The following is a 23106-nucleotide window of genomic DNA, read 5'->3' as shown; positions in this document are numbered from 1 at the left end:
GCCCCGGTCCGGGAAGATCCCACATGCCGCGGAGTGGCTGGGCCCGTGAGCCATGGCTGCTGAGCCTGTGCATCCGGAGCCTGTGCTCCGCAACGGGAGAGGCCACAACAGTGAGAGGCCCGTGTACCGCAAAAAAAAAAAAAAAAAAAAAATGAAGCAGGAGCCATTGGTAGCTGCTTTGTTATGTTTTTCTATATTGGTGGGCAAAATGATTCCTGTGTATGGCATAATTGGATAGTGTTTTCTGAAGGAAAAACTCTTTTCTGTGCCAAGGACTAAAAATATGAGAAGCAGACAAAAGGTAAATTGATAGAAATTTTCACTGTGCTAATTAAGTAGGAAGTTACTGGTTCTTATTATAAAAGCCTCTTTATTTTTTCTGGAGAATCAGACTATTTCCTGATAATCTGAAATCTTAAATACCTAAAACGTGATTTTAAATGGTACCTTTATTATAAGTGGTTTTCAATGAATGACCTTTGGAATATTTTAAAGATTGAGTTAAATTTCTTTTGAATCATAAGAAGAAAATACCTTAATTATGTCATTTATTTTAATTGTATTTTTGTGTTGTGTGTTTTTTCCCTCAGTTCCTATTACAAAGAATATAGCAAAAACACAGTCTTCTCCTTCCAAAGCAACCCAGCGTTCAATGCAGTCTCTACAGAAAACTGCTGTAATATTACCAACACAGCAGATCAGGAAATCAGGTCGGACTAAACCACCTGCACATACTTCAGTCCCCAAGAGGGCGAGTTCTGTTAAAAATATCTCACCAAGGAAAAAAGGCCCAAACTCAGGAAGAAAGGTTAGTTGTATCTCCTACTAATTTGTATTACAGGTCTCTGTAGTGCCTTATTATTAAACATACAGTTTAGGACTTACTAAGAGTGTTATGATACCTTTTAGGAATGTACCAAGAGTATATAAGGCTTTTTACAAGGTGGAGTGGGGAGGGGAAGGGAAGGGTTGGGAGTTTGGGACTAGCAGGTGGAAACTATATATAGGATGGATAAACAACAAGGACCTACTATACAGCACAGGGAACTATATTCAATATCCTGTGATAAACCATAATGGAAAGGAATATGAAAAAGGATCTATAACTGAGTTACTTTGCTATACAGCAGAAATTAAACACAACATTGTCAATCAACTATACCTAATTAAAATTTAAAAAAAGCATATAAGGCTTTTTAAGGCCTGTGTAACAATCAAGATTGTTATTTCTTTTCTTGGATAAATTTAAAACTGAATAGCGTTCGACTTCTTCAAAACCACATTGAAAATACTGCATGGGTGTATTCATGTTTGAGCCAGTTTATTTAAAACTCAGTATACTTTAAAAATCAATGCGAAGTGAATTTTACTATACATAGATTATACCTCAGTAAAATGGGGGTGAGGGGGAAATCAGTGTGATAAATTCAGTGATGCTAAAGTTACATCCTACCTAACTGACTCTCCACCAAAGAAAACAACTCTAAAACCTGGAAATAATAGAAAAAGCAGCTACCCGAAGACACAGGAGAATGAATGGAAGCAGACAGACTGTGGTTGGGGGGAATACACATAGGAGGAGGGGTGTTATACGAAATGCTATATTCAGCAAACCTACTCTTCAAGAATGAAGAACTAAAGACATTTTCAGGTAAAAGCATACAAAAAATTCATCACTGGCAGACAAACACTATAAGAAATGCTAAAGGAAGTTATCTCTAGGTAAATACTAATGACTTTCTTTTTGCTTTTTTCCTTGTAATTTCTTTATAAAAATAGGACTATTTAAAGCAATAATTATAATACAATACAGTCTTGTGGGGTTTATAACATACATAGATATAATACATAAAAAAATTATAGTATAAAGGCTTAGGGGTGGGGGATATGGATTTGTAGCATTGCAAGGTTTCAACATTTTCTGTTAAGCAGTACAATATTAACTTTATGTGGATTGTACGTTGAAACTCCCAGAGCATATTATAAAAATACAAATGCAAAGAAATATAGCTAAAAAGCCAATAGGAAAATTAAAATGGAATTCTAAGGACTATTCAAGTAATGAACAACAACAAAAAAGAGGAGAGTAAGACAGAGGACCAAAACACAGAGGAAACAAACAGAAAACAAATAATAAATGGTAGACCCAGACCCAAACTTATTAATAATTACTTTAAAAATTAGTAAACTAAACTTTTCAATTAGAAGACAGAGATTATAAAAATGGATATTTTAAAAGATCCAAATACATCCTGTCTACAAGAAATACACTCTAGGGCTTCCCTGGTGGCGCAGTGGTTGAGAGTCTGCCTGCTGATGCAGGGGACGCGGGTTCGTGCCCCGGTCTGGGAAGATCCCACATGCCGCAGAACGGCTAGGCCCGTGAGCCATGGCTGCCGAGCCTGCGCGTCCGGAGCCTGTGCTCCGCAACAGGAGAGGCCACAACAGTGAGAGGCCCGTGTACCGCAAAAAAAAAAAAAAAAAAAAAAAAAAGAAATACACTCTAAATATAAAGACATAGAATCTCTCTAGATCTGTTAGAACTGAATTAAATTTCAGCAGTATTACCTTAAACATTTCTGAGTTCAGCCACCTGATATCAATATATATAATGTTTCTATTTTGTTACAACTAATGTTTGCAGTATGGAGCAAAATGACAATACCATTTTGATTGATAAAACTTACATTAATATTGGTATTTTATTTTAAAAGGCATTCAAAATTTATAAAATAAAAATCAAAAGTCAATAAAACAATATTTTCAAATATAAAATCATAAATATTGAAAAAATCAAATAAGCAGATTATTCTAATGTAAATTCTTAGCAGATGAAATTTTTTAAATTAAAAATAAATTATAAGGGGACTTCCTTGGTGGCGCAGTGGTTAAGTCTCCGCACTCCCAATGTAGGGGGCCTGGGTTCAATCCCTGGCCAGGGAACTAGATCCCACATGCATGCTGCAGCTAAAAGTTTGCATGCCACAACTAAGGAGCCCTTGAGCCGCAACTAAAGGAGCCTGCCTGCCGCAACTAAGGAGCTGGAAAGCCACAACTAAGGAGCCCTCCTGCCGCAACTAAGACCCGATGCAACCAAATAAATAAATAAATATTTTTTAAAAGTAAATTGTATAAACTTAAGGAAAGTTAACGAAATTTAAAGGCAAATCATTTATTTTAAATGCATTTTAAAAGTTCAAATGTATCAAGGGTGTCATTGATGCATATATTTAGTACATATTTTCCAGTTGCTGAAAAAAGTCTTTGTGATTAGCTGGTATATGGTCAAGATATGATAACTCCAAAAAGTTTCTCTTCATTCTTTTACTTTCAAATAATTCCAATGATGATTTGACAATTTTGAAGAGATCTTTTTGAAAATATTGTTGTATGGTGGTAAGGAGGGGCAAGGGAAAGATAATGTAATTTTTTTGATAGTAAACTTTTTTGTTGCAAAGGAAGCAATTCACCTTCATCTTTTTTAGCTTCATTATTTCATCATAAAAAGATGAAGATTCAACTCTTTGAACTAGAGTAAGAATTGTTCTTGCTGTACTCTCCTTTGTCAATTATTTTCTTCCCTTCCTTAAGCATTCTAGAAGTATGGAAGTATGGAAGCACATTTTCCAAATAAATGTATTCAATTTACATTGTTAGTGCAAACACACTATTTTTTTTTTACACTGCTAAAGCAGTGTAAAAAACTTACTGGGGGGCTTCCCTGGTGGCGCAGTGGTTGAGATTCTGCCTGCCAATGCAGGGGACACGGGTTCGTGCCCCGGTCCGGGGGGATCCCGCATGCCGCGGAGCGGCTGGGCCCGTGAGCCATGGCCACTGGGCCTGCGCGTCCGGAGCCTGTGCTCCTCAACGGGAGAGGCCACAGCAGTGAGAGGCCCGCGTACTGCAAAAACAAAACAAAACAAAACAAAACAAAAACTTACTGGGAACCTCAAAAAAAAAAAAAACCAAGTTTTACAGAGTGAATTATTTTGGCTAAAGTGTGACTAGTTGGAACAGGTGGTGGTAGCATCGGGAATCCCAGCGTCTTGGTCTCTTCCTCTCCTACCTGACCAGCTTATGGGCCCCTCTTAGGAGCACAGTTTGAAAAGTACTGCAGTTTGTGACACAGGGATTTCCAACCCAGAGGACTTCAGACAACTGATCATTTGTGAACCAGTGATGCCAATAATTTTATGACCTCCTTATCTAGGAATATTTTTTTTAACAGGAAAAATGTATTCCTGTTGTATGTTCCACATCTTCAGCTCCTATCAGTATGCTGACCAGAGAACGTGGTGGTGTTTCATATGATAAGGATGCTGTTCCTGGATCATCTAAAATAGTGATGTCTACAGGTAAATTAATATTTTTAAAAGAGTATAAAATTAGTTATCTTTTGTTGTATTATTTTCAGTGTCTTCGAAGTCCTGGAAATAAAATAAGAGGGAAAAAAGATGATGGTAAACATTTCTTTTAGCATTTTTCTTATTAAAATATTTTGAAATTCTGAATGTTCATTTTGATGTCAAGGAAAAACAGTCTGTTTAAATAAGTCACTTGAAAATTCAACACCCTTAAGATATTTTATCCCTCTTGGTAAGATTTATAAAATTTACATTATTGTCAAATCTATTCTTGTTTTCCCATTATCTCATTTCACAATTTGTCTTTTTTGTCTTGTATGTATTTTTAAGGTACCTCAAACCTTATTTTAATGCCTTATAAAATTTTCACAGATCCTTGCCTTTCAGGGGGCATGATGACTTTAAATTGTTCTTTGCTATGTGAAGAGTGTGAAATGACAGACACCCAAACTAATCAGTCCCTTTTATTTGTCATTTCCTGCAAATTTCCTTATTCCTTTCCTGTTTTTTAAAGCAAGTTTTTTTGCTCCCTCTCCTAGAAGATCCTTAATTATCTCTCTTACATTCTTCTGTTCCTTGGACTTTTCCCCTCAATTTTTCTTTTCTTATTAAAAAGAAATTATAATTTAATTTAATTTTTTGAAATAGAAATCACTTTAAAAATGATTATTGTAACATACCCCCCCCCCCTTTTTTTTGGCTGTGTTGGGTCTTTGTTGCTGCACGTGGGTTTTCTCTAGTTTTGGCGAGCGGGGGCTGCTCTTTGTTGCGGTGCACAGGCTTCTCGTTGCAATGGTTTCTTCTCTTGTTGTGGAGCACGGGCTCTAGAGTGCAGGCTCAGTAGTTGTGGTGCACGGGCTTCGTTGCTCCGCGGCATGTGGGATCTTCCCAGACCAGGGCTCGAACCCGTGTCCCCTGCATTGGCAGGCGGATTCTTAACCACTGCGCCACCGGGGAAGCCCATAACATACCTCATTTTGTCTCTTTATTATTTCTGATTTTTAGTCCATTAGGAGGGGAGCCTAGCTAAAGGAGTATAAACATTGAAATCCTTGTTTAGCTCACTTGTGTTCAGTAGAACTTTGTCCATGCCATCAGCACCTCAGGTTAAGTTTTTAATAGGTGTTTCATTTCTGTGAGAGAGTCCATCCTTCCTCTGGCTATTGCCACAAAGCTTAATTATCATATATTTCAACATAGTGAAAGTGAGATTAATGGGTTTTTATTGTACTAAATATAGACTGTATACTTGAAAATTTTGCAATAAATTGAGTAGTGGATAAAAATAATGTGCCTCTTGATTTAGGGGGACAATATATTTTCTGTTTGTTAATAATCATATTACGTTGTGTGTTAATTTGTATTTGTTGATTCTCAGTGAAGAAAAATTTTAGAAACTTGACTGATTGTGATTATAGATTATTTGCTTCTAAATTCTAAATGCTTTAATTATACGAAGGAAAGCATTTATTTTTAAAATTTTCTTCCGTGAACCTCAGCATGTATATAAAGAACATTTTTATTTTCTTAAAAATTAATGAAAAAAATTTCTCTAGCTCATTAGAACTTACTGTGACACATATCTGAAATTATTTGTTTACTTTAGAAAATACTATATAATGAGAGTGCAATATTGTTGATTTAAAATAAATTCAGTCCAAAAGGAGTGTGCTAATATGACCAGTTTTGAAAGAAAATTCTTATACTGTGATTACTGTTAAAAAGTGAAAATATTCTTGTCTTGAAGCCATTTTATATAATCTGAGAATGTGTGAAGAATTGTTTTGTGATGCTACTAAAACTTGTATTGTTTTTATTATAATCAGTTTGGGCAGAATTCTAGAAAATTGAATAAGCATTTGGATTATTTATTTCTAGATTTAATATATTTACAAAATGTGAAAATATATTTACATACATATTTTTAGGTAGCAGAAATGATCACCGATAGTAACTATGTTTAGGTTCTCTTTGAGTGAAGCGTGGCTAATGGGATAGATAGTGATTGATTATGTTGTTTATGTTCCTTCTAACCAATCTCATTGTTTGTTACATCTGTATACACATTTTTCATCAAGTCTGTGTCTATGTAAACAAATATGGAAGCTGTGGCCCTCACCTGGATCAGAAGAAAATCCAGCAGCTGCCTGACCACTTTGGCCCAGGCCCTGTCAATGTGGTGCTCCGGCGGACAGTGCAGGCCTGCGTGGATTGTGCCGTTCAAAGTAAGACTGTTTTTGGATTCCTTAAGCCAGATCATCGTGGAGGAGAAGTGATAACCGGTATGCTCATCTAATCCTTTATGAGCTTTTATTCCCTAATTTGTTTTTAGGTTTCAAGAAGGCAAGGATTTTATAATACATAGATTATTTTATAAATTTATATTCTGTTAACTATAATATTTGAATATTACATTAATGTAATAGAATATGTATAATATTTATATGTTTATAGACTTTTAACCCTGGTTTGGAAAGTTTAACTTTCAAAATAGACAAATAATGTCAGAGTAATACTGTATATTGAGGTAAGAGGTACAGATTTTTCCTTTTACCTGCTATATTAAGCTCACTATAGATAAAGTGAGCTTAATATATTTTAATGTTTTTAGAAAACAGACTAATCTGTAAGCATCTCTAAATAAAAAATGTGATTCAAGAAGTAAGAGGTAAGATACACATGGCTTTCATGATTGTATGATCAGATACTGCATTTGTTCCCATGGAATGTTTGGAAGAGCAGGAACTATTGTACATCAGTGGGTTTTTGTTGTTGTTGTTTACTTTATGAATATTTTTAAATGAGAATGCTTTTATTCTGACTATTGTGTTTGAATGAGAGGAACTTTTATAATTTAAGATTATTCCTTTATAAATTACAAAAACCACACATTAGATTTATAATACATTTCCTAAATTGATGGCTTTTATTTTTGTTGATGTGGTTCTCATCTTTCTGTGATGTAACTCTGACATCTTTTCTCCCCTATAATAGCCTCCTTTGATGGGGAAACTCATTCCATCCAGCTCCCTCCAGTGAACAGTGCATCATTTGCTCTTCGCTTTCTTGAGACCTTGTGCCACAGCCTAGAGTGTGATAACCTTTTGAGTAGCCAGCCTTTTAGCTCTTACAGAGGTAATGGTCATAGTCCTGCAGAGCATGATCAAAATAAATCAGGTAAGAGAAAATGTAAAATTTTATACTGTGCTTCTATTTTATATTAGATTCTACATTAACTTGAGAATCTTATATAGTTCAGTTTTTCCTGTGTCTTCCTCAAAGTAAACCTTTTAGCCACAGTGAACTAATTAGACATGTATAATATATAGTTTCTGTTCATTCAAAGTGGAAGAGTAATTTCTTATTGTATTCATAATTAACTTGAGAATCAAAACCTGAAAGGTGTATCATTGTGGGGGTTTTTTGTTTTTTAAAATTTGTTTATTTATTTATGGCGGCGTTGGATCTTCGTTGCTGTGCATGGGCTTTCTCTAGTTGTGGCGAGCGGGGGCTACTCTTCGTTGTGGTGCGTGGGCTTCTCATTGCGGTGGCTTCTCTTGTTGCGGAGCACGGGCTCTAGGCACATGGGCTTTGGCGGCGTTGGATCTTCGTTGCTGTGCATGGGCTTTCTCTAGTTGTGGCGAGCGGGGGCTACTCTTCGTTGTGGTGCGTGGGCTTCTCATTGCGGTGGCTTCTCTTGTTGCGGAGCACGGGCTCTAGATGTGCAGGCTTCAGTAGTTGTGGCTTGCGGGCTCCAGAGCGCAGGCTCAGTAGTTGTGGCTCATGGGCTTAGTTGCTCCGCAGCATGTGGGATCTTCCCGGACCAGGACTCGAGACCGTGTTCCCTGTGTTGGCAGGCGGATTCTTAACCACTGCGCCACCAGGGAAGCCCCCCCACTCCTCTTTTAAGTACTATCTGTATGGTATATTTTTTCCCATCCTTGTACTTTCAACCTATTTGTGTGTTTGAATTTAAAGTGTAGTAAGTTTGTAATACAACTTTTTAAAAAAATCCATTCTGCCAATCTAATTTTTTACTGGAGTGCTTATTTCATGTACATTTAATTTAATTACTAATAAGGTAGGATTTACATCTACCATTCTTTATGTCTCTCTTTTTTTTGGGGGGGGTAGTCTTTTCCTCCATTACTGCCTTCTTTTGTTTTAAGTAGATGTTTTCTTGTGTACCATTTTATTTTCCTTGTTCTTTTTACTATTTTTTTGAGTTATTTTCTTAGTTAGTTGCCTTGGGGATTACAATTAACATCTTAATTTAAAACAATCTAGTTTGGATTAATACCAACTTAATTTTAATATTGTGCCAAAACTTTGCTCCAGCATAGCTTTGTTTTCTGCCCACTTCTTTGTGCTATTATTGTCATGCAAATTATATTTTATACATTTTAAGCTCCCAAATACAGTTTTATAATTATTGCTTTTTAAAAAAAATAAATTTATTAATTTTATTTATTTTTTTTGGCTGCATCAGGTCTTCGTTGCTGCGTGTGGGCTTTCTCTAGTTGTGGCGAGCGGGGGCTACTCTTAGTTGTGGTGCGTGGGCTTCTCATTGCAGTGGCTTCTCTTGTTGTGGATCACGGGCTCTAGGCGCGTGGGCTTCAGTAGTTGTGGCTTGCGGGCTCCAGTAGTTGTGGCTTGCGGGCTCTAGAGCGCAGGCTCAGTAGTTGTGGTGCACGGGCTTAGTTGCTCCGTGGCATGTGGGATCTTCCTGAACCAGGGCTTGAACCTGTGTCTCCTGCATTGGCAGGTGGATTCTTAACCACTGCACCACCAGGGAAGCCCTATAATTATTGCTTTATGTAGTTGTCTTTTAAATGAGAAAGGAGAAGAAAAGAGTTATAAACACAAATATATTTACTGGTACTGTTTATTTATTTTTTAAAATGTGGATTTAAGTTATTCTCTATTTTCATTTCAACTTGAAGGAGTCTCTCTAGTATCTCTTATAGGGTAGCTCTCTACAAGTGAGGAATTCTCTCATTTTGTCTTTACGGAGAATTTCCTATTTTCTCCTTCCGTTTTTAAAGATTAGTTTTGCTAGATATAGAATTCTTGGTTGACCATCTTTTTGTTTCAGTGCTTTGAATATATCATCCCACTTCCTTCTAGCCTCTGTAGTTTCTGATGAGAAGTCAGTTGCTAATCTTATTGAGGATCCTTTGTATGTGATGATTTGCTTTTCTCTTGCTGATTTCAAGATTATCTTTGTCTTTTGCTTTTGGTGGTTTGACTGTTTTTTCTAGGTGTGGATATCTTTGCATTTATCATAATTGGAGATTCTTGTGCTTTTTGGATTATGCAGATTAATGTTTTGCTTTAAAGTTGGGAAGCTTTTAGACATTATTTCTTCAAATAGTCTTTTTGCTCCTTACTCTGTCCTCTCCTTCCAGGACTCTCCCATTATGTTTATTATGGCATGCTTGATGGTGTCCCACAGGTCTCTGAAGTCTGTACATTTCTTCTCTCTTTCTCTCTTTTTTTTTCCTGTTCCTCAGACTATATAATCTCAATTGATCTCTTAAAAAATTTGGTGATTCTTTCTTCTACTAATTCACATCTGCTGTTGAGCCCCTCTAGGGTTTTGGTTTTTTAAAAAAATTTCATTTATTATACTTTTCAAGTCCTGAATTTCTATTTGGTTCTATTTATAATTTTTGTTGCTTTATCGATAGTGTGAGACATTGTTCTTATACTTTCCTTTAGTTCTTTAGACATGATTTTTTTTTAAGTTCTTTAAACATATGTAAAATAACTGACTTGATATTTTGCTTAGTAAGTCCAGTGTCTGGGCTTCCTCAGAGGCAGTTTCTGTTGACTTTTTTCCCCCTGTGTATGGGTCATACTTTCCTCTTCCTTGCATGTCTCCTAATTTTTTAATTGAAATTTAAAAGTAATATAATGCAGCAACTCTGAAAATTAGGTTCCCTCCCCCTTCCTAGGCTCTGTTGTTGTTGCTGGTGCTGTTTGGATTTTTAGTGACTCTCCTGGACTAATTTAGACTTTTCCAGGTCTAATTTTGTTATGTGTGGCTACTGAAGTCTGTTTCCTTAACTTAATGGTCAGCTAATGATTGGACAGGGATTTTCTTAAGTGCCTGGAACCAGTATGTCTCCCAGCCTTTGCCAAGGGGTTCTTCGTGTGTGTTGGGAATTACCTTGAACATTCCAGGAGGCAGTTTACAAATCGGCTTTGTGCAGAGCTTCAAGGTCAGCCAAAAATGAAAGATTAGGGCCTTCTAAAGTCTTTCCTGAGCATTCATACAACCATGTACATACATATGGCCTTCTAGATTCCCAGGAATATTTCAGTGCTTTTCAGAGTCCCCTAATGGACATCTCATTCTCCAGTTTTTCCTTTTAAGCTTCTTGGTCAGCTTCTTGTCAGCCCCAGCAGGTAATACTACCTCTGGGAGCTGCAGTGTTAAACAATTGCCATTGTTGTGGGTTTTTTGGTTTTGTTTTGTTTTGGTTTTTGACCAGTGCTTTGGATAGGGCTGTTCACACAGAGCAGGCTCTGATTTAGGTCAAATAAAACAAGCCCAGAGATCAGAGGTTTTCAGTGAGCTGCAAGATTGATCAAATAGTGACAGTTCTCTGGGAGTGGAGCTTTTGGAGAGTTCCAAATCCTTTGTGCCCCCTTCAGTGCTAGGCTGGCTGCTGGCTTTCACAGCTACTGTAGTTGCGAAGCTGTTGGTTTGCAAGGCTGCTGCAAAACTGGGGTGAATGGGATTATATTAGGGAAGCTAAAATGCCACAGAATTTGTTGTTCTTTCTGAGATTTAGCCATTTTTCTTGAATAAATGCTTTTTGGGTTGTTGTAATCCTTTAGTTAACGTCCAGAATTTTGAAAAAGTTAATTTTGCCAGCGCTGTCGTTATTTTTATGAAGGAGTGGATTTTCTGAAGTCCTTAATCAGTCATCCTGGAAGTGCTTCTCTATGATGACTTCTGAAGTACTTTGTAAATTATCTGGCTTTTTCTAGTTATCTCTGCAGGAACAGTTTCATGCCTGAGCTCACTACGATACCCAGAAGCAGAAGTCAAGAATCAATTTTATGTTTGTATCAACCCCAGATAGTATACCATATACCAGCTTCATAAACTTTTCATAAAGCAAGTATTATAATATTACAAGTAAAAGATAAGTAAAGACTTTTTCTGTTCTTGCTATGATTCTGAGGTAAATATCTATAGAAAACTATAGAAACTGTATATTTTAGTACTCCAATTTTCTGTATCATTAAATGGGTATGAAAAAAGTCACTTATTTCTCTTCTTAGAATTTAACTGTCCTAATTGTAGAAATATCTCTCATTCACTGAAGTATGTTTTGCCCATTGGTTTTGTAGTTGATGATTAAAAATAAAATCAAATGGTGAGAGTTCTCTTAGACTCATTAGTAATCAGTAACTGGATGGCTAAAGATTGCTCATCAGATGATTTTGAGAGGCATGCCTGGCCCCCAGCCATTTTGAACTAGATGAAGTTTGACTTTGGTACTTTCTCATTGCAGTCTTTCTTCTCTTTCGAGGTCTGTTATCCTACTTTATAGATTTCTATTGCACTTTATTTTTCCTTTTAGTTGGAGATTAAATCAAAATATTGATCGATAATGTAGTGTAACATAGTCTAATGTAGTGTAATAGTGTAATTAATAAATTGAAATGTCTTTACTTTCAGGATTATGCCTTAAAGTGTGGTCCTTTAGGAAGAAATGCATTTGGTTGAATGATAAGTAAGCAGTAGTATTGTTGTAAGGGTACCCCTAGGCCAGGATTGTTGCCTATAAAATGGAGTGTTCATTGTGCCCTATCTTCTCTTTAACTTCTCTGAATTCTTAACTTTTCTTGCTCATGGGAGCAATTTTCCCAGGTCTTTTTAGACACATTACAATTGGTTGCCTCGCTGTTGGCCTGAGAGAGTTAGAAAGATGTGATGACCCTAGAATGAATGAAGCCTAGACATAATGCCTTTAACCCTTGAATATAATATCACTGAATTATTTAATAGGATGAAATGAACACATCTTGTTCATAAATAATTGATAAATTATTGGTGAAGTTATAGTAGGCAAATGATTTATAAACAAAAGTGTTTTATGCTGATGATATGAAAACCCTTGAGTATATTAATTAGTTATAACAGACATTTCTTTTTTTGAAAACAGTAAAAGAAGATACAACAGAAAAGAAAAGCACCAAACGACCTTCTCAGCAACCTCTGCCTTATGTTGCTCCTCTCTCTCCTAAGCTCCCCAAAACACAAGTGCATGCCTCTGAAGGTAAACAGTATTTACATGTTGCAAGATTGGGGAGAAAAGTCACTCTTCTATCACTTATATGCTCTTGAGTGTTGATGCTGGAAGTAGGGGAGTATATTCCCCCAAATCAGTTTGGCAGTTAGGCTACTACTTTGGCAGCTTTGTTGAGCACTTCATTCCCTTCAGAAGTGCACAGTTGTCATTTCTCCTTAGATTAAAGAAAAACAGTTATAGCCGTGTTTTGCATTCAGCTTTGTATTGCTAAAAACGGATAGAAAGAGGAATAGAAAAACCTAGTACATTTCTCCAGTGAAAGTTTTAAGTGCCCAAGGAGTAAGCAAATGTTAGAAACGAACTGTGTGATCATATTGTAACAAAGAGTTGTGAAGAACTGCATTCCTAAAAATAAATGCTTTAGTGAGGTGTTCATAGGCTTGGTGGCAAGACTGGCAAGGGTTAGTTGCCATGAGAAAAATAGGTGATATCATTAGAATCAATTTGGATTTCAGGGCAGTGTCCATTACTATAAACACCAAGAAGGGGATGGCCATGTGCTTTGTGTTGGAGCTTTGTGGTTCAGTATAGCATGGCTTACGTGAACTGTTGTTGGCAGTTAGGGGATTTTTGACCTTTTAATAGTATTCGAGCTGTAAGTCTGTTGAAGATAATTGCCTTTGTCTTTTTTCTTACTGCCTTTATCTTTTTTTCTTGTAGAAGTAGTAATATCTTCTGGGGGAGATGGCATGCCCAAAGGGGAAATGCTTTCTGAAGAGTCCGAGAACTCACCACTAAATCCAGCAAGTTCTTTGAATCCTGCCAGCCAAAGTCCTATAAGCAGTCATACTCCAGTCTCCAGTAGTGTTTCTCAAAGTGTGCCATGCACCTCGAGTTCAACACTGGTGGGGACCAAATCACCTCCCAAGAGCGGTCACCATGAAGTTACATTCCAGATGCAGAGGAAAAGTGAAGGTATATTCAAAAACAGTGATTCTCAGCCAGTGTGTTTGTCTTTCCCCTTAAGGTTTCCATGCCCCACAACATCCCCTGAGAGTTTATCGCATTGGAGAAAGTGCCAAAAGTGAGGAGGTCGAGTCCTCCCCTTCACATCATTTTCAGGGCCAAGCTGCTACACATGCTCTAATCCTCATGGCATTACAGAACTATTTCTGGGAATCTGGATCACCAACCATGTTTCTGATGGAGACTTCTCAGTTTAGTGCTTTTCCATCCATTGTAATTTATCATTTCCTTGGGTACTGCCTGGATTCACAACCCTCACATGACTCGGAGGCCTGGAAGGATGCACTCCCTCTTCTTTCTGACGTACTCTCTTCCTTGTTCCTACTGAGACCTTTCCTTGCCCCAGCCTGTGTGTGGTTCCCAGATCTAGGCTCTAGCATTCTGTTGCTGCAGCCATTTCCCCATTTTCCACACTCCCAGTCATTCCCTCTGATCCCCCAGGAGAACATGATATGTATAAACAGGACAGCATCCTACTCTTCATTTGGAAAGAGCCAGAGCAGCCTTCCATGTGCAAAGATACCTACTATCCTGTACCCTTTTAAGGGTTAAGGGTGCTGTGATGGGGGGAATAAGTGTTTTGTCTTTTGTCACCAGATAGGCATCTAGGCAAGGTTGAGGAGTAAAGGAAGTAGGAATCAAGTAACTCCCCTGCCTTTCATAATGGATATTATCTATGGGCAACTGCACTGTACACATGCTGTGATACATTTAATTTCGTCACCCCCATCTCCTACTCCGTGTTAGATTGTCTCTGGTTTTGGAGTGATTTTTGTAGAGAGACTGAAGATAGATGTTCATTTTATAAAGGGGTAACGTACCCTGAATTTTTAGATATTTTCACAATATATGAGTTTATGAAGACAGGCCTTCTGATCTCCTAGTGTATATAAGACAGAGCCATTAAGGAGAAGAGCATGACTGGACTTTGATTATTTTTCACATAGTTATTTCATGTAATTATTTGAATAACACTAATAATGTTCATAACCTTCTCTGATTATTTTGAAGATGTGGGCCCAATTAAATTATTTTCCATGATAGATTAGAAATAGATGAGCTCACAGTTGTTTTATTTTTATTTAAAAAATTTTTTATTTTTAAAAAATTTTAAAATAAATTTATTTTATTTATTTTATTTTTAGCCGTGTTGGGTCTTCGTTGCTGCACGCGGGCTTTCTCTGGTTGCGGCGAGCGGGGGCTGCTCTTTGTTGCGGTGCGCGGGCTTCTCATTGCGGTGGCTTCTCGTTGCGGAGCATGGGCTCTAGGCATGTAGGCTCAGTAGTTGTGGCTCGCGGGCTCTAGAGTGCAGGCTCGATAGTTGTGGTGCAAGGGCTTAGTTGCTCCGGGGCATGTGGGGTCTTCCTGGACCAGGGCTCAAACCCATGTCCCCTGCGTTGACAGGCAGATTCTTAACCACTGTGCCACCAGGGAAGCCCCTGTTTTATTTTTAATATAAAATTATAGTTTTATACCAGAAATCATATCTTTACATATAGTTTATTTGTAGTAATCTATAAAAGTAGTTATATGTTATTCAAAACATAACTATACCAGGTTCTGATGACAGAAACCAAAAATCCCACACAAATATAAGTTAATTTAGAGGTATGGTTAGCCTTGCCAGTAATTTTTTAAGTATCAAATTGAGTCTGTTTTGAGTTAAAGGAGAAGACTTTTCTTTCTGGATTGTTAGAATGCCTTAGGCATGGCATGGTCTATACCAGCATCGTTTTTACTTGGGTTGATACAGCCCAGCAGCATTTCTTGCTAGACCAACATTTTTATCTCTGACAAGTAGATAGTAGGATAGATTTTACTAAAGAGTTTTTATTTCATATCAAAGTTATGCTATTTAAAAAGAAAATAAATAAAATGTACCATTGTGAGTTCTTTTATCTTCGGTTTTTCTTTGCCCTTTCCCTGGGTGAATACTCAAAATACCCATAAAATGGCCAGAGCCCAGAGGATAGGAAAGAAAAGGTGCACTTTTGGCTAATTCACACATACAAAAATATTAAATTTGTATTGACGGTCCTTGTTTAGAGAAACAAATCCTCCTAGCAAATTACAAAACCCACTTCTCTTATCATACACTAACTTTAGAGAGTCAAGCACTCTGGTTGAGTAAATGCATACCTGTCTGGACACAAAGAAATTTCAATACAACGTAGTGCATGGCACAGCTATAACTTTTTGAGGTATGAGCACTTAAATTGTTTCATGTCTTAGTTACTTCTTTTTTAAACATATAAACCTTCAACCAAAATATCTATTACTATGCAGTGAAATTTGAAAGAGGCATTCATTATAATGTTAAAGTTACCTCTGACTTAGCTAAGCACAAAATAATCTTGTTTCCTTCAAAATTCAGATAAGCATGTAAGGCTTGAGAGACAGGAATTTAAAGAATAAAGTGATGCTAAAAACCATCCATATTGAATACATTAAAGTGAATAAATTTAAGCAATTATCAAACTAAATTCTGGGGATTTCCATTGCAATTAGCTAGTAAAATAAATCTAATCTGGAGATATCAAGAGGAGAAAGATTGAGAGAAATTCTTTGAAATATTTAAAGTAAGAAAGCAATAAGTTAGCTTAGATTAACCTAATTTAACCCAAGTAACAGATCTTTTGCTGTATTTTCCTGTGGCCAAAGTGGCCTCGGATTGCTCAGTCTCTTTTGTGATCTTTGGAACTGTAAGGTGTCTTCCGAAGCCGCTTTTGTTGTTTGGGGGAGGTCAGGTGGGACATTCTTGAGTAGCCATCCTCAGGTCATCTTTATCTAGGCTTTCTCTGGATTTTACCTTGGAGTCCTGGGTCCATGCCGGGGTACTTCACAGAAGGTTCCAGGAATGAGACAATTACTCCCTACCTAACATCTCTTCTTTCAGGATAATGATCAGGTCAAGTATGATTTGTCTTTTTTCCCCCCATTGAAGCTCCAAGTTATATAGCTGTACCTGACCCCAGTGTCCTGAAACAAGGCTTCTCTAAGGACCCTTCAACCTGGTCTGTGGATGAAGTGATACAGTTTATGAAACATAAAGATCCTCAGATATCAGGCCCCCTCGCCGACCTCTTCATGCAACATGTAATGTATCTTTTGATCCGGTTTTCCTGCCGTAATGACTTTGAATGACCTCTGTGCAGGCCCTTCAGTTGGATACTGATTAGTGTGGATGGTGGGGGAACCCTATCAACTGATTTTTCCATATGCAAGAAAGTTTACTTTGCCCAAAGTTAGAGCCTTAAAGGGTGGAGGCTGAATCTGTGCTTTAAATGGGTACCCGAGTACCTAAAATACTACAAGTCTTCAAGTTCTCAAGAGAAGATGATTCGGCATGGCCACTCTCAGGTGTCTTCTCCTTTGTAACAACAGCTACAAGGATCCTCCTCCCCACCTGCTCCCTGCTCGGCCCCAGGACCGTGAGTAGGAGGGGTGACCACAGCTGTGACAGGGTGTCTTCCTTGTTATGATGCCCAATGAATCCAGTAACTGTAAAAGATTAAGTGCAGCTTTATTTTAAATAGGAACTCCTGAAAACCAAATAATATGCTTCCACGACATAAATTGCTTAATTAAGGAAATAAAGAATTTTAGGAGGATGCCTTGTGTCTGTTAAATAATGTTTGTAGTCTTTTCTAACAAATAAAATTCATGACCAAATATCTATGTATCCTTTTTAACATTGTAAGAAAATCAGTAATAAGTTTTCATATCTAATTAGCTTCACACAACTAACTGAATAGCTTTCAACATAATGACGACACTGTATAGCACATTTACAGTTTGCATTAATGCTGATATATTCCTAGCCTTTCTAAGAAAGTTATTGACTGTCTGAAATTCATTTCTACAGTTCACAGTTTTCTACCCTTTGTCATAAATATGTGGTATTTTATTCAACATATAGTATTTAAAATCAGAGTTTGATGCTAAGGCCATTTTTCAGAGATACTGGGTTAAATTTCCTTTTTCTTAAAATTTGAAGTGAATTTAGAAATTTTCAAATGATGCTTCACATATAAGTTATATTTTTAATAGTTTTCAGGAAATAAATGCATATTCAGAGAATATATATTGAGAATGTACAGCTGCTCCCTATTTTACATGTTCTTATATGTACATAACCTGACAAAATATGAAATCAGTATTAGTAATTATAATTTCTTTCTCTCTGTAGGAGATTGATGGGAAGGCTCTGCTACTACTCAAAAGTGATGTGATGATGAAGTATATGGGGCTGAAGTTGGGGCCAGCCTTAAAGTTATGTTACTATATTGAAAAACTTAAAGAAGGAAAATATAATTGAAAAAAATGTGTAAGTTTAGTTTAGACATAATTTTCAATTGTCTTGATAACTTTTTAATTTAAAAGTATTTTTATTCTCGTAGCAGTTTTTGTTTTGTAGACAGTTCCTCTAAAACTACGTTATATCCAGAATTGCAGAACTACATTACAAGTCCAGTCTACTTCTTTAAAACACATTAACATGTTAGTATTAGCATATTCAACTTGGCAGTCCTTTATGTCTTTTTATTATTTTACACTTTACAGTCTATTATTTAATTGTACAGTTTACATATATACTTAATGCAGGAAACAGAGAAACACCATTGATTTTGATTAATGTTTATATATAAAACCAAAACAGCTACATCCCAAAGGGGAAAGTATCAGGGACTGACAGGCTCTCTAATGAAATCCATGAGAAGTTTTCCTTAGAAAAGAATTTAAAGATGCAACTGTAGATATCATCTCTTTTTCAAATATTTTATGTCTGTTACTGCAATGTTCTGTTTGTGTTCTACCAATTTCCGGAAAGGGAATAGCCATATAAATTATTTTCCTTTCATTATTATTTCTCTGTATGTTGTGTTTGTTCATATTTAAAGAAAAACAAGCTTATAAACTTTCATAAAGTGTTCTTATCAGTTTTTGATAAATTTTCGAACAATTGTAAGATAGAATGGTTGTTTTATGCAGGAGATATTATACTACAAGGGTGGTTTGGATGGAGTCTGGTTAAAATTTTTCAGTGAAATACCTGTTATTTCAAAACTTTACATATTTTCTCTAAGCTTAGACATTTAACTAGGCATTCATTTCTCATATCTCTATATGAGGACACCTGTGCCCAAATTTTTAAAAAATATATATTTTATTGTCTGTGTTTATTCTTCATATGGATACTATACCATATTTATATATTATTCTATACCTGTAGGTATTCAAACAAGTAAATCTGTTCTTTTTGAATTTAATATGGCACTTTGCACTGCCACAGAGGTAACGGTGAACTATTTATATAGTTGGATGTTTTTATTCAGAAAAAAATATGTGCATCATTTGCTATCACTAGTACCTCTCAGCTTAGTCTTCAGGGGATAAGAAACAATCCATAGATTGGTTTCCATACAGGGAAGTTCTCTGTCCTATGCAATGTTGCTAGTTAATTTGCTTAGTTCTGAGCCATTTATTCTGCTAAATTTTGGAAGATGCATTAATTCAGACTTATCATTTTGGGCTTTATTTTTAAAGTTAGAACTTTCAAGGGGAAATGGTGCTATATGTTTATTGTTATTACTTTGTATAAGTTTGGTGTAATGTTAATAAGCTATGAGAATCTGTGCTAAAAGTATTAGCCATTTGTTATAAATGCCAATAAAATGTACACCAGGGGCAAGAATGTACATTTTCTTTTTTAGAAAACCAAATGTACTTTATATGAGGATGCTACTATTTAAAGGGTGGTTTCATCTATGTTATTCATTTTGTGTTATAAGACAAAATTCTAATTTAAACTTGGTCTTCTCTCAAATTGTTTGTGTGAAGATGCTGTGCCCAGTTAAACAGTCCTCAGGTGTTTGTATAAATACTGTTTTACAGTTTTCAGATTTTAAAATATAATAAAGTTTAATAACCACAGCCATTAATGTCAAAGCCTCAGATTTGATTTTACTTGCTTTCACCACATTATATTAATGTATGAATCAGCTATAGTTGAAAAAGCAGCACTCTAGTAAGTTTGTGGCTTTATATGTCCAAATACTTGGTTTTAACACTTGCCATTCCTAGGAGCAAAGGGCTGATCTTTTGCAGGGGCCTTAAATGAGACCCCAGGGAAGCAGTAAGAAGTTAAATCAATGAGCTTTGTCTGTACTCAAGTTAGTTGGCAGTGATGCAAGTGTGCTAGAAAATGCCAGTGCCCCCATATATCTCATCCCACCTGAGTTCATGCATCTGGCTGGCAATTCTGGCTGCTCTTTTACCACTGGGGGCCAGAAACCATACTGCTACTCAGCCTTCAGCTCTCCCAGCTTACCTGGTGGAAAAGCCCTAGAGGCTCAGGGTTGTGGTTGAATCACCTTCAAGATCCGACCCCCTCAGCCCACCCGCACCAGGAGCTGATGCCTTGGAACCCAGAAACTCTTACTGCTGTTCATTGGAGACAACCGGGCCCTAACTGAGGCTCCAGGGATGATGATCTCAAGTAACTGGAATGGAGGTGTCGATTTTCACTATCTGGTTTGTAAATTTTTGTCCAGAGACTATCATGCCGTGTTAGCGCAGGTTACCTGTGAACTTATCTTTGCTCTAGTTTTCCCTCTCAGTCCATTCTTCAACTTTCTGTAGGCAGCAGGATTCTGCAACTTGAGCTCTAAAGCCCTCTGGGTACATTGAGCATGTGCTTTTCTGTCTTTTGTCTACGTGATTTCTAATTGTTGGAGCGTCTTATGGTACATGGTTCAGAACAGAATTTCCCAGACTTTTAAATTGGGACTCCCTCTGTAAACATGAAAAAACCATGCCCTTCTGTAATATTAGCAATCAAAAATGAAATATCATGACTAGGAACAGTGATTATGGGAGGAAAAGTGCTGCTTTTTCAAGCTACATAAGGGACTGTACTCACAGTTGGTTGAGTAAATGAAGTATGTTTAAATTTCTGGGGCTGTTTCTACAGTGTGATGCTAGGACTTGCTTATATTTTTAAGTGCTCTGACGTTGATCCAGGGAATGGAGAGAGCTCTTAGGGAGGACATGTAAGTCAGGGCCCACCTTCAGAACGCATGGTGGACAGTTTGCCTCTGATCCCTCCTGACGTTTCCGCTGTTTTGTCCAGAATTTTGATGAAATTGAACACTGAAAGCAACTCTCCACATTGAGCGCATACTAAGACCAAGCTTGCCCACTCTCCCTGCTGTACAAGAGGCAACAGCAAAAAGACTTTATTGTATCATTCAGTCTTTGACATAAGGAAGCAAAATTAAAGGGCAGATACTGGTATAATTAAAAAGGCATTATTGATAGACATTAGATTCAAAAAGAAAATTCACTTAAGAATCCATAGAGCTTTCACAAAAGTGAGTACATACTAAGCTACATAGAACACTCTGAATCACAGGAAACAAAGTTAGCACAGGCTATAGTCTGGGACATAAAATTCAGAAGTTAATGAGATACTTCTGAAATGCTAACAAGAAAAACAGTAAGCACCCCTACCTTTGTAGCCACAGCTTCTTTCCTGAACTTTCTCCTTGAGTTCTAGGCCTGGGTATGTCACTGTCTACTGATGTCTCCACCTGCAAGCCCACAGCATCTCCTCCTCGTCACACCTGAAGCTTTTCCCGTCTTCCTTTGCTGACGTGCCCCTCTCCAGTCCCTGCCTTAACAGCGCCTCACCCACTGATGCATCCGGGCACCTGACAGCGTGACTGCCAGCGTTGGCCTCAGCTCCTCATTGTCCACAGCCCTGACATCACCTGGTCCCAGGCATCCTACCTCTCACGGCTCTCTCCTGTCTGGGCCCCCCAATCTGTTGTTTCCCGAGTTTGCTGCCAGACGCCGCTTGAGAAATGCTAAGTTTCTTTCCTATGAGCATTTCCAGGGCTGATACTTTTATTTATTATTGTATTCCCAGGATTTAGCATACTGTCTCCTACATGATAGATACTTAGGTGTTGGTTGTCGGAAAAAAACACAAAAGCAAATTTTCTTCTTAAAAACACGGCCGTTTCCAGTACCTCTCCCAGTTTACAAGAAAATCATTTTTATTGATGCTTGTACTTCATTAATGCAGCGTGGCTCCCCGCCACCACCACGGAGCAGCTCAGATGTGTCTGAACAGTAATGGGAGATGGCCGATCCAGAGGACTCTCAGGGCAAAGGCAGTTACTTAGGCCCAGAGATTTGGGGCTTGTAGGAGAATTGAAAAAATCCCTCATCTTTATGAATATACTGAAAGATTTGTCAGAGACACAAACGGAGTGCTTTCAATAAATCTGTTGGTGTTTTGCATGCGTGTGTGTGTGTGTGTGTGTGTGTTTAACTAGGATTTGAAGATGTAACTGTGAGCTGTAAACGCTTAAGTTTAACGAAGCTGTCCCATGTCCTACTGACAATTTATATCTTATGTCTGCAAACCAGTTGCTGGGTGGTTCCATTTTTATTGAGCCAGGCTAATATTTTTCTCTCCTATTTAGGAGCCACCTTTATCATGCTTTGGAGTTGGAATTGAAAAATATAAATACAGAAGGTCACAGTTGTGCTCGCTGTTGATAGCTCCTGTAAAACACCTGACTCAATGAGCAAATATTAGCTCTATCAACTACTTTTTAAAAAAGCTTTATTGTAGTACATTTCAAGTACATGTGAAAATAAGGATAGTGAAGGGACACCACCCGGCTCCAATAATTATCAGCTCATAACCCATGTTGTTTCATCCACACTCCCACTCTCATCTCCCATTTCCACGTTGTTTTGAAGCAAATCTGATAGATCGTTTAATGTATAAATAGGTCAGTATGCATACCGAAAAGATACATTTTTTTAAAAGTGACCATACCATTATCACACTTTACTAATTCATTTCTAACACGCGTGCTGTAATGAGAGGAACCAGGGCTCCTTGGAGAAATGACCGATTCTAGGACTGGGACGGGGAATATACTAGTTGAGTCTGGAGCATCTTGTAAGTGTCGAAGGATGTGCTCCAAGAAAGCACAACAATGAGGAATGTCAAAGGGACACAGGAGCGAACTGAAAGAGAGCTTCCAGTGGCCAAGAAGTCTGGAACGGTTTGAGCAACAAAATAAAGCAGTATTGGATTATAACCCAAAGTATAACAAATATCCCTGAGTCCATACTGCTGTAAATCAACGATTGAATAAGTAAATAGGGAGAAGAGAGAAACCTGTGCAGAAGTATCCCCAATTATGTAGACACTCACCCTCAAGGAGGTGGGGCATTACTCCCCACTCCTTAAGTGTGTGCTGTGCAGAGAAGTACGTGCTTCCTTCCAAAGAGGACAGTATGGAAAGGGGGGAAAAGAGGAACTCTCCAGGGGAGAGACCTGACAAACACCCTCAGCCAGGTGATCAAGGTCAACATCAGCAGCGAGAAGTCCTGTTCATAGTATGTACCCTTGATATGATAGC

The 23106-nt window shown here is 37.4% G+C and overlaps 1 protein-coding gene across 4 annotated transcripts in view; it reads left to right on the top strand.

Moving 5' to 3' along the window:
- Window positions 1–19590, top strand: part of SCML2 (Scm polycomb group protein like 2) — a 76425-nt gene extending 56835 nt beyond the window's left edge. For 3 of the 4 annotated variants that reach the window (XM_007108246.3, XM_007108249.2, XM_007108247.4), the window contains 8 exons: window positions 591–808; window positions 4229–4355; window positions 6443–6646; window positions 7359–7541; window positions 12548–12661; window positions 13355–13609; window positions 16605–16756; window positions 17850–19590. In XM_007108246.3, coding sequence (XP_007108308.1) covers window positions 591–808; window positions 4229–4355; window positions 6443–6646; window positions 7359–7541; window positions 12548–12661; window positions 13355–13609; window positions 16605–16756; window positions 17850–17978 — 1382 coding nt within the window. In that variant the 3' untranslated portion in view covers window positions 17979–19590. The remainder of the gene's footprint in view (window positions 1–590; window positions 809–4228; window positions 4356–6442; window positions 6647–7358; window positions 7542–12547; window positions 12662–13354; window positions 13610–16604; window positions 16757–17849) is intronic. The other variant, XM_007108248.3, reaches the window with a different exon arrangement.
- The last annotated feature ends 3516 nt before the right edge of the window (window positions 19591–23106 follow it).

Source organism: Physeter macrocephalus, chromosome 21 (genome assembly GCF_002837175.3).
Source record: "Physeter macrocephalus isolate SW-GA chromosome 21, ASM283717v5, whole genome shotgun sequence".
Lineage (NCBI taxonomy): Eukaryota > Metazoa > Chordata > Mammalia > Artiodactyla > Physeteridae > Physeter > Physeter macrocephalus.
The sequence above is the reverse complement of the archived record's forward strand: the minus strand, read 5'-3'. Positions and strand labels throughout refer to the sequence as shown.